The 12,073-nt window shown below is 39.9% G+C and overlaps 1 protein-coding gene across 16 annotated transcripts in view; it reads left to right on the top strand.

The window, feature by feature from the left end:
• Positions 1 to 12,073, top strand: part of ARHGEF28 (Rho guanine nucleotide exchange factor 28) — a 118,910-nt gene that overhangs the window by 83,816 nt on the left and 23,021 nt on the right. For 13 of the 16 annotated variants that reach the window (XM_041426933.1, XM_041426938.1, XM_041426927.1 and 10 more), the window contains 10 exons: positions 73 to 190; positions 1,069 to 1,323; positions 2,223 to 2,299; positions 2,961 to 3,139; positions 3,806 to 3,897; positions 4,782 to 4,964; positions 7,528 to 7,662; positions 8,291 to 8,376; positions 11,660 to 11,698; positions 11,788 to 11,835. In XM_041426933.1, the coding sequence (XP_041282867.1) occupies positions 73 to 190; positions 1,069 to 1,323; positions 2,223 to 2,299; positions 2,961 to 3,139; positions 3,806 to 3,897; positions 4,782 to 4,964; positions 7,528 to 7,662; positions 8,291 to 8,376; positions 11,660 to 11,698; positions 11,788 to 11,835 (1,212 nt within the window). The remainder of the gene's footprint in view (positions 1 to 72; positions 191 to 1,068; positions 1,324 to 2,222; positions 2,300 to 2,960; positions 3,140 to 3,805; positions 3,898 to 4,781; positions 4,965 to 7,527; positions 7,663 to 8,290; positions 8,377 to 11,659; positions 11,699 to 11,787; positions 11,836 to 12,073) is intronic. The other 3 variants (XM_041426929.1, XM_041426928.1, XM_041426930.1) reach the window with 3 other exon arrangements.

Consider the following 12,073-nt stretch of genomic DNA (forward strand, 5'->3'; position numbering starts at 1 on the left):
CATATTTCTTATTAGTCAATTGGTGGTTTAATATGCCTTTACTACCTAAGGTATATATTTACATCTGTGCAGCTGAGAAATAGCAACCTGTTGGCACGACGCCGAGGAATCCCTGAATGCATTTTGCTCGTCACCCAGCGAATCACCAAATACCCTGTTCTGGTTGAAAGGATATTGCAATACTCAAAAGGTAAATAAAAGCTAAAGTGTTGCTTCATGTCTGAAATCCTAGCATACTTTTAACGTAAGGAATTTACACAGCTACAATATCACAAAAGATTAAAATCACTGCTCTGTTGAGATACAACCACAGTAACATAAATACCTACTGTTCAGGCAAATGTCACCTGGTCAGGGCTGTCTGGTCTATATAGGTCTTGTCAAGGGTGGGTTGTGAAGATTTCTGATATTCCAGCCAGGTAGGCCGTAGAAGTCCAGAACAGCATAATTGTTTTAGGAAAAGACCTTGACTAAAGTATGTGAAACTAGCTCAGATACATATGTGTACCCTTGGAATTAAATCTGAAGGAGCCTTTTCTAAGTAGGGCTAGAAAAACATTTTGTAAATCACTCTCTGTTTTTTCAGGCAAAGCTTGAGTGCCCTCTGGAACTTAGTATAACTTTTTACAATTACTATTAACTTACAGATATTGCCCCCTAAATGAGCAGTAAATGAGCATTGTAGAAAGTTGCATATACAATGCAAATCCTTTGTACTTGCAATCCTGTTTCAAGGGTACTTTTGTTTAGCCATAAAAATAATATACTATATGATTTACTTAGCCACTAATTTTTTTTTTGAGTGTTGGCACCTCATAAATATTTCAGAAACTATCCAACATGTTTTGGCTAATGAATAAATCTGAGGTACAGGTCATCTTTTAATAGGTGAGTCAAAGGTATATACCTCTAATAATTCTAGTAGAATGGTTGCAAGGTTCAACTTAAATTAACAAATGCATAAATTTATGGTTTGCATCATGCTGATTGTTTCCAGAAAGCAAGGAATTACATCTTCTCTTGAACATTCTGACTAGTGTCATGTTGTTTATTTTTTGTTTCATACAGAAGGAACAGAAGAGCATAGAGACTTGTGCAAAGCCCTTCGTCTAATTAAAGATATAATAGCAACAGTAGATTTGAAAGTGAATGAATATGAGAAAAAGCAAAAGCTGTTGGAAATTCTCTGTAGAACTGAGAACAAAACATATACAAAGCTGAAAAATGGCCATGTTTTTAGGAAGCAAGACTTGATGAGGAAAGAGAGGATACTTCTTCATGAAGGTTTAGTGTATTGGAAGACAGCGACTGGTCGATTCAAAGGTATTTCATCTAAGCAGTAAAGTCTTTTAACTCTTTGCTTGCAAATAACATTTGAAGACTGGTTAAAGAGTGAAAATACTTTCTTGTGCTATATTGCAAATAAGAATGTCTGTGGTAATGGTATTGCCAATGTTCCACTAATTTCTGGATGACCAGTTCCAGAAGCTGCCATAATTTGTGAATAATCTGCATAAGAACACAAGTTCACGTATAATACCATCTGCATTTCTTCTTCTAATTCCCTCCTTCTAGTTTTTTGGTTTCAAATTTAATTTAATAACATAATGTTTTGACCTGTACATTTTTATTGATTGCAGTATTTGCCATTGAAAATAGCTTATTAACAATTCAGTGGTAATGAGACATCCATAGTAGAAAAGAAACTCTGAAGCCACACTTGGCCGGAGCACAATTTTTACATGCAAGCTCAGATTTTGATTTTTGGTGGTAATCAAGTCTTAGGGGTTAGGGTTTCTTTAGACCCTACTAGTTTTTGCTCTACAACTTTATAAAGCTGTCTGTTGATCTTTATTCTAGAAATGCTTTTACCAGTGTAATACTGTGCTATGAGTGTGTGTTACAGCACAGACAAAGCAGGGTTATGTGAGGTAGTCTTTGCCAGGCTTAGGGAAGTTGTACTGCCATTGGTGCAAGGATTTCTTCTTTCCCTGGGCCTATGTTCCAGCGTAGTGCACTTTCCTGGGAGATACAAAGCAGGGATGTGCAAGTCCTTTGTGGAGACCATGGGCTAATTCAGATATTTCCTGTTTAGTTTACTGTAGGATTCTATGACATATTTCTTCATCAGGGCTTCTCCCTTTATAAAGATAAAGTAATAATTTAACACTGATTGTAGTAATCTTAATTAAAATCCAGTATTTTCCATTTCTCATTTTAAGACACCTTAGCTCTGCTTCTAACTGATGTACTACTGTTCTTACAAGAAAAGGATCAAAAATACATCTTTGCAGCTGTTGTGAGTATATTGTCAGATATTTTAACACATATGTTGCACATTAATTTGTGTATTTCTCAAAAATTAGGTCCTTATCCAGCTCATTCCCCCATAACTTTTTTTTTTTTTCTAAAATCCTGATATTTTATGTCAGTATATAGAAAATTTAATTTTTTCTCAAAAGTAAGTTTTTTTGTGGAAAAGGATAAAATTAACAGAATTATATCTTTAATGTTGTGCTTTTCACGGTTGTGAAGGTGGGAAGTAATGCAGGCTCTTTCAGTTGTCTAATATAAATTTAAATTTTTTTGTTCCATAAAACAGACAGAAGAACAATTGTTACTGAAAATATAGTAGTAAACACACATAAAAGACATGAAAGGTCATGGAAAGAAATTCCCAAAGTATATAAATATAAACATTATATGAATATTGTGTCTTAGTGTCAGTGAGCCTCTGAGATTTTCTTTTTAGCACATATCTAGTGCTTGATTTGTTAGTTGACAGTGTAACATATTTTAAAGAATAGTTTAAAAGGATGTCTGATTACTCAAACTTTCAGTAGTCTGACTATACCAGGACTAGTGTTAGTCCAATGAATTGAAAAATCATGTTCTTCCTAGAGTGTGGTGTTTTATAAGAAAGTAATTTATTATGCATGTACTTTGACTGTTTCCTCCAGGACCAGAAGCCTTCAGTTATCTCCCTTCAGAAGCTCATAGTACGAGAAGTAGCCAATGAAGAAAGGGGGTTGTTTCTGATCAGTGCTTCATCTGTGGGGCCTGAGATGTATGAGATTCATACCAGCTCCAAAGAAGAACGTAACAACTGGATGAGGCATATTCAAGAGGCAGTGGAAAGGTAGGGAAAAAGGAGTTTGGTTTTCATGCTGATAGTCCAAAGTAGATGGGAGGTTGGTTGGATATTCATGGTAGCATGTTCTTTGTTCTGCATTGTACTGGGTCCATCTGTGAGTTTGGGTTTTCCTCTGAGCTCAAGGTGCCAAAACCTCTTCATCACTCCTACTGTACTTCCCATATTCCTCCTGGTTTCCCAGTGAATCAGACCCTTTCTGTTCCTCATTAGACATCCTTACCAACCATTGTACCAGCCTTCCCTCACCTATGCCTTTAGCACTGGCTGCCTTCCAGGGTCCTTCAGGTGTCCATACAACCATTTTGAGGAAATCATAATAACATGCCTGTTATCTTGGTGTCAGCTCATTAAGAATGGTAGGGAAAACATTGCTTCTGATGGGGCCAAGCTTATGCTTGGGACAGCATGCCTGTGGGTGTGCACCAGCCACTCTCGCTGCACAGTGCAGCCTTACCAGAGTAATAAGGAGTCCTTCAGTCTGCTTGATGTCCACTTGCTGCTTCTTAAAGAGGCAGACAAATGGCATGCTTCTGGATTGTTGCAAAAGGTGCTGGTGTTGTGTTCTGTTTATTGTGAACATAACATTGTATTGAAGAGGAATATGTGATGTGCAGTTTTTGCTTTATCCACCTTTGTCTTTTATCTTTGAAGTTGTCCAGAGGAAGAGGCAGTAAAAATGAGTGAATCTGATGAGGACAGACGTATTGCTGAGGCCAAGGCATACAGAATTCAGAAATATCAAGGTGTGGTACCTTTCCTGTCGCTCTGAGAGCTCCGGCATCCTCGGAATTCAGGATGAATTAGTAATGCACTCATACTGGTTGATGTGTTCGAAGTGGCTCAACAGGCAGAGTCACAGCAGAGACAGATGAGGTGGTCTGATGGTATAATGTGAGGGTAGTAAAAGAGAAGCATGTTTTTTTTCCAAACACTTTAATGGTTTTGCTACATTTCTATAACTGAAAAATAAAAATAAAAATAGATGTTTTCAAAACAAATACTGATTTTTGCAGATTAGCATCAGGATCAGGTAGTTCTGAGTTTGTGAAAATACCTTGAATCTTCAAAATTGAGTGTTTGTTTATAGCACTTTGTCCTTTGCTGCTATTATTTTTGTTGGCAAATATAGCTAATAAGGATAAATTCTGCTTCCTTGGTGTCCCCACGTCCAACTTCCACATCTTTATATTGCTGTGAGGAGAGAAATTGTGGCACTGTCTGTCCTATTGAGAGCCACAGGGAAGGGATCCTCTGCTGAAAGTAGGCGTTCTCTGAGGTTGAGGCCCTGAGTTACTAGCAAACATGAGCCAAGTGCTTTCCCAGGAGGTAGAACTAACATGTTGTTATAAGAAAACAGCAGTAATGAGGGCCAGAGAGAGCAGCCAAAGCCACCTCATCAGGGTAGGGCTTTGGCCTAGACTCTGCCAGGGTTTATGCTAACTTTCATTTGGATAGACTATGGGATGAACTTGGATGAATTTGGGTCCTGGTCACTTAAAAGAAGCTTAACTTAGCACTTTCTATGTGGCATAAAGATTAGAAAGATGTATGGGGAGCATGCTTTCCCTGCAGGATAAAAAATGGTAATACAGTTTTCAATTTTGCACTGTTCCATTTTGGTTGACAGAATCACTGAGTAACCAGGACCAGCAAATCTGCAGTTATTTAGAAGAAAAGCTGCATATCTATGCAGAACTGGCAGATATGTGTGGGTTTGACGATGTCCATGTAGAACCTCACCTACTTATCAAACCAGATTCTGGAGAAACTCCACAGGCTGCTTCACTGCTGGCAGCAGCACTCAGAGAAGGTGAGCTTGCACTGGAAGAGTGGATTGGTGGCTCTTCATGTGAGCAGATATTTTAAGGTGACCAAGTGCAGACATGTGGCCTTGTGTTGTAATTCTGTCAGGTCTCAAGAAGTGGCAGTGTCAAAAATTCCAAAAGGGCATAGAACAAAAATCTGTTGATTTTTGTCAGATACAGGAGATGGTACCTGCCAGATTGTAAAATATCTGGATATTTTGGTTATGTTTAGGGCATAGCATCAAATATAAGCAGGCAGGGGCAAGGTGTTAGGTTGTTAGCTGTCCTCACAGTACAGCTCTGTGAAGCACAGCAGGGGAGAAGCTTGTGTGCAGTATGAGATTGCCTGGTCCCCAACCTTCACCTACCTTGGCTGATTTTGATGTCACTTCAGAATCCTGTATGATTACATACAGGGCAAACCAAATTTCTACCAAGAAACACCTAGCACAATTGTTGTGGGAGCCCTGTTTTTTCTGCCTGATATCTAACAGGGTGTTGTTAGATGGCTGCACCATTTACAGTGCTGTCCTACAAAGGAAGGAAGGGAATGGTAGATACCTTCCCCAGCTGGATCTTCAACTAAACTTCTCCTAAACTCAGTGGAAAGGAGCCCTGGTAAACTGAGTCCTGATTTTAGCATCACCTAAGTTGAGAACTGTGTGCTACTAACAACATTTCAACCTATAAAGCAGTGGAGCTTAGTCTTCATCGTCATTATAAAGTCAAAGAGCATTTTATTGATAAAATTGATTAAATTTGTGTAGGGTACAGTAAGTCAGTGATGAAACAGAAAGTACTTGAAATGGCATCCTATAGTTATTACACACCTTATTCTGCCCACTCCTGTATTTTTCACTTTCTCTCATGCTGTTGTTGATGTTGATGATATCTTCGATTGCGGAACTCTACAACACTCTGTGTAAGCTTACAGTTGTTAACATTGTAGACAATTTGTAGGGATCTTTTTCCAAGATGGAAATACTAAGTTCCTGAGCTAATAGCAGACTCTATGGGAATAAAGCATTGCTCACAGTAGAGAAAGACAGAATTACATAGTGCTTAAGCAAATTAGATGTACACAAATCCTTGACATGAGATGGGATAAATCCAAGGCTGCTCAGCAAACTGGCCAATGTCACTGTGAGGCTGTTTTCTGTCAACTTTGAAAGTCACAGTGATCAGGAGAGGTTCCTGATGACTTGAAGAAAGCAAGCCTCACACACCAAGAATGAATATATACAGAACTAAAAAACAGTCAGTCTGACCAGCATCTCTGAGATAATCCTCCTGGAAGGCATTTCCAAGAACCTGAAAGATAGGAAGATGATTTGGAGTGACTGTCACAGATTAATTAGGGCTGACTAACCTGACAAGTTTTATGGGGAGAGAAGGGTGCATGTTGGTTACCTTGACAAGTCTCAGACCTTCAACACTGTTTGCACTGGCTGTAGTATTACATCTGACTCGATGTAAACTGCTTAACTGGGTGGAAGACAGGCTGGACTGCTGGGCTGAAGGGGTCAGTCATATGCCATCCAGTTGGTATCATGTTATTAGGGGATTCTCTTAGCGGGTGTATCCTGAGACAGGTAGTGTTCAACATATTTATTAATGCAGTTAATGTAATGAGTACATTCTTAGCAAGCCCATGACTGTCGTGGTGAGAGGTGGAGCATTCACTGAGCTGAAGAGACCTCTACAGATTGAGAAAATGGTAAGAGGAACACTTAGACATTTGACAAAGATAAATGCAAAGTGCTGCATCACAGGTGATGTAATCCTGTGTGTTGGTGCAGACTGGACACTGACGAGGTAGAAATACCTTTGTGGAAGTGGACCTGGCAGTCCTACTCTACAGCAGGTTGACCATGAGGCAGCAGTTGCTCTTGTGGCAAAGATGGCCAACTGCTTCCTGTGCTGCTACAGTAGGAGGGGAGTTGCCAGCAAGTTGAGGCAGGTGATTCTTCCTCTGCTTAACCTTGGTGAGTCCTGTCTGGGCTGCCATGACGAATGCAGCACTTTCCCTGGCCAAGAGAGACATTGACAAAGTAGAACAAATCCAGTGAAAGGCACCAGAATGACTAGAGGGCTGGAGAACACGATGTCTAAAGGCAAGCTGAGGTAGCTGGCTTGGTGGGATCTCATTCCTGTCCACAGCAGTGTAATGGGAGGATATAGAAAAGACAGATTTTTCAGAGGCATATGACAATAAAAGAACACATGGACAAGAGACAATAGTCCTGTGGTGAAACCCAGGCAGTTCCAATTAACTAAAATTAAAAATCAAATGCCATGAGAATGTTAAAATACTGGAGCAGGTTGCTCAGGGAGACTTTGAAGTTTCCATCTTCGGAGGTGTTAAAGGCTTGTTGTGCAAAGCTCTGAGCAACACAATTTAGACTGACCAGTTTTAGCGAAGTGCAGGACTGGGTGACCTCTGAAAGTCCCTTACAAGTTAGATTATTCCATGGTCAATCATTTCTATGTCATTGAGGAACTTAGTGCCTTTATGCACTAAGGAGCGATTTAAGGGGTGTCTGTAATTCTGCATCTTTTCCTCTTCAGTTGAAAGTCTCCACATTGCTGTAACAACATCACAAGTGAGTGAAGAAACAGACAGATCACCTGAGGAAAGTACTGAGGAATTAAGTGTGAAGCATAGATTCACTACCAATGAAATATTGGAATCTGCTGTGGGTGGTGAGTAAAATTTGGTGCTTTTATATCTTTAGAGTGCTAAAATAATTGATACCAGATTGGTTTTTTGGAAAGCCTCTATGGTCTAGGGCAGAAGCAATAGAAAGTAATGTAGTAAAGGTTGTCTTTGGGCAAATGCTCAGGTAGTGTAAATTGTTACATAACTTTGTTGAAAGTACACTTTCTTGTCATTGTTGTTCAGCTCTGCGCCAAGTCTATATTGTACTATGGGCCATTTCTCTTGTTGTCAGGAGGCTTGAAAACTGGGATTGATATTCCAATAATTTCAGCTGCAAAAGGTAGCATTAATTTCTCACAACAAAATTGTGAATAAAGTTGTCTAAAAAACATTGCTACAGAGCATTTTAGTGTTATGGTTACACTTATCTCCAAACTTGCATAAATGAAATAGTGCTAATTTGTAAGGTAGGAAAACTGGGTTGAGCCACATGTGCCATCATGGTTTGCAAATTTGTTTTTCCCCAGCCTAGGATCCATTATGTAACTACAAGCCATAAAAATCACTTTCTCATACTTCTGAGTAGCTGTAAAAAAGCATGCTCTTTGTTTTTCTAGTCAATACGTGCTTTGATACCTTTCTTATGCATTTTCTTGGGGCTTTATCTGTTAGATGCAGAAAGAAAAGAAATTGAAGAATCACCAGAAATTGATCTCAGTGTTGAAAAGGAAATGGCAAGTGCCAATCTTGAGGATAAGGTATTGTAACTTTTTCTTCCTGCATTGCATGTGGCAGTCTGGGCACTGTGCCTGTACATACTATTCAAATTTTTATGGGGATTTTCACTCAGATCCAGGTAATTCAGTCTAACAGAGGTCACAGCAATTAATAGTAAAATTTTAAAAAGTAGTGATAAACAATCCAAGCACAGAATGATTTTTCTGCAAGGCTTAAGATCAGTGAGTTGTAATAACAGGCAGTGTTTTCAAACCATTTGTATGAGCTGTTCCTGTTCACAGGATGATGAAAGTCTCCTGCAGTGACAGAGTCCTCAGCTAATGCAAGGAACACTTGTGCATTGGAAGAACTTCATCCTGAGAACAAGCACATAAGATAGGATGGATGTTTTTACACTAGCTTGCTTCAGAATTTGAATCAAAACAAAGTGGAGCAATTAGAGAATAGAAGAAAAGTGCCCATTTTGCAAAGTCCTGTAGCTGATAAGCAAATTTGGGGAGAAAAGCAGAATCAAAAATCAGTTCTGGACAAGACTAGGAATGACAAATTTTATGTAGCAGCAGAGTGTTGGAGTAAGCAACATGAATTACTGTGTGAAAATAAAGTGAACCGTAATAGTGTAGATCTTAGGTGGAGAATAAGAATCACAAAAGGAATAAAGGGGAGAGACAAGAATGTAAGATACAGACTTTGAAATGGAAAGAAAACTTTGCTCGAAAGTTTAGTGTTAAAATACTGTCTTTGCATCAGGTCTGAAAGAGGGCTTGTGTGCCTGAAACCTTGTGTTTGTTTGTTCTCTATATTGGGAATACTCTTGCTAGTACACTAATCTCTCTATAACCTCACCTTATGCTTAACACTGGATCATCTTACTTATCAGACTGCTGATAGAAGGGAGCAGGAAGAAGATTGTGAATGGAGAAAATTGTTTGAAAACAAAAGACCCAAGTGAGAGAGCAGGTGAATGGGAATAGAGCCTAGAGAGGGTAGAGGGGCTCAGCTATAGTCCACTAAAAATTGCAGTAGTTCTACATGAAAACTTTGCCATTGGGGTTATAGAGAACGTGGAGCTGGGCTTTTCTCAGAGATGCACAACAAAAGGATGAGTATCCAGGATTACAAGTTGCAGCAAGGGAAATTCTGAGTGTATGTAAGGAAAAAAATTCAGTGCAAGGATGACCAAGGAGCAGTGTTTGTCCAAAGAGGTTGTAGGGTCTCTGCCATTGGAGGTTTCCTGGATTTGGCTGGGGAAGGCCTTCAGCAACCTCCTGCAACTTTGAAGCTATGCCCATTCATAAAGCTGAAGGGACTTGCACCCAACTCTTCCACCCTAAGCCATTTTCCTGTTATTTATGGCCTATTGTTTGGGCAAGGCATGTATCACATCTTCTGATACCGTGTCAGAATCAGACTTACCAGGAGGTGGCAGAATGAACAAAGAAAACAGGCAAGGCAAGGGCTTTCCGGGGAGGTGGGTGTGCAGTCCCAGGTTGGGGGCTGACAGCTCTGGACTCAGCCCAGCTAGCTTGGGAAAACAGGAGCTGGACACAGGGGCAAGAGCTCCCAGCTTGGAGGTTAGATGCTGACTAGATACTGGAAGGAAGAGCATTGTCCCTGCAACATGAAGGATCCGTAGTGGACATCTGTGAGAAGTGATTCTCATATTGTCTCCCCTGCTCCTGCTTTTTAAGTGTATCTCTGCAGGCATTGTTCAAAGCACAGTGCAGGCTGCCCTAGAATCTGACCATCCTCATCTCTCTGAACCAAGGTGATCAGGAACAGTGGCAGAGAGGCAGTTCAGAGAGGCAGTAGTCTTCAGCACAGTTAAACACCTGAAATTACAGCTTCACTCCTAGCTGGACTTGCAGGGCATGTGCCAGCTCAGGTAAACCTGCCTCAGCCTCATGTCTTAGCACTCAAGTTGTGCTGCAGTGAGGGGACCACGGGCACTGGGACTGGCCACTTGCAACTCCTTGGTCAAGACAATGCCAGACAAACCTTCCCCCTGTGCACATCCGCTTTCAGTTAAAAAGGGCTTAAAAACCTGAAGGAAACCCTGCTCTTGTCCAATGTGCAGGCTCTCCCTTGTACACTCTTCCTCACCCTTCCAGCATTATCTTCTTTCTCTCCCTTCTGGCCTGTGCTGCCTCCCTACCTTTTCCAGCTAAGGAAAAGCAGAGCTGTCTTGAGTCCATTCTTGTGCTGCACAAAGACATCCACACAAAATCCTCTGCTTTCACAGGAGAGCTGAGCTTTTCTATGGCTTGAAGATATTGTGAGGAGGAGGAGGTGAAGTTGTGGAGGGGGAGTGGAAGGAAATACTGAAGAGATATAATGAAAGAAAGAGTAGTGGAGGAAATGATGCAGCTGGTACTCCCTTTGCCCCATGGGTGTCTGTGTTGGGTTGTGTTTAGGGAGCTGGTCTTTCTCATTTTCATTTTCAGTTATTGCATCTAAATGTAGCAGATGCTTTGCTCTCTGTGGTGGAAAATGAGACTCAGTAGAGAACTTAAGAGAATGAGAGAGAAAACAAATATTCCCCAAACTCTCCTCAGCTTCTTTGGAAAAAAAAAAAAAAATCATACAGGAAGTCTTTTCAGCGTAGTCTCAGAAGGGATTATGTTTGAAGCAGTCCTCACCATTTCATCTTATCTTTCTCAGAGGAGCTGTTCTTCATGCTGAAGGGATTATGGGTAGCTTCACCCCATAAATTTAGAGAGCTTCTTAGGAAAAGGGAGCAGGATGGAAAGTGTGAGGCAGCTCTGCCTTACTGCAGAGGACAGTAGTGACCATGCTGGTGCCTTTTGTAATGTGTACTGGGCACAGCATCTCACAGGGCACCTAAGGCATTTTTTGTGATCCAATAACATGACTTCTTGCTAGTTTCTTAGTACATTTTTATCTTTATTTTTGAAAAGCCTTATGCTGTTTTGTCCTACTGTAAGTAGTCTTAACCCACTGTACTGTATAGAAACTATACAGAAATCCGGTTACTGTATTTCAAAACTCTCAAGTAAACAAAGAATGAATTGAAATGTCTTTTCTATGTAGCATTACTCACAAGGGATTAAAATTGTGGATGAACAGTTGTGTTCAGAATCTCTAGTAATTTCCATGGAAACTCCATTATTGATGTATTATTAGTCTTCACAGATTGTTGCTTCTGTCTTTTTTAATATACCCACATAAACGGTTGACTCAGTACACATTTCCTAGCCACATGTCCCCACTAGTTAAAAAAAAAAATTACCTTGATGATACAAATTTAAAACAACTTTTTAAAGCTACATATGTTTATTGTAGGGAGGAAGTATGAATTTTTCAGAATCTACAGGGACAGAGGTGAGTTAATTTAAACTTCAGACAGAATGTAGTAATTATGTAGTTAACAGTGGTCAAACCTTTGAAAATCCTTCTCTTTTATTTTCTAGATTGTACAAGCAATCCAGAACTTAACCCGTCTCTTATACAGCATGCAGGTGACTGCTCCACTACTTACTTCAGAGAGTAATTAATTTGTCCTAATAATTTGCCTTTAAAGAGTTGTTTTCATGTTGTCCTACTTTTAGACATTATGTAAATTGATCCTGATCTCTTCTGACTGTTGCATAAGTTGTCATGGATTATGGTTTTATTCTACATCAGTGGTAGGTTTCTTTTAAGAACTGAATAATACTAACCTGCTTGGAGATCAGTCCCTCCTCCCAAAAGAGGATG

Source organism: Onychostruthus taczanowskii, unplaced genomic scaffold (genome assembly GCF_017590055.1).
Source record: "Onychostruthus taczanowskii isolate IOZ18803 unplaced genomic scaffold, ASM1759005v1 scaffold96, whole genome shotgun sequence".
Classification (NCBI taxonomy): Eukaryota; Metazoa; Chordata; class Aves; order Passeriformes; family Passeridae; genus Onychostruthus; species Onychostruthus taczanowskii.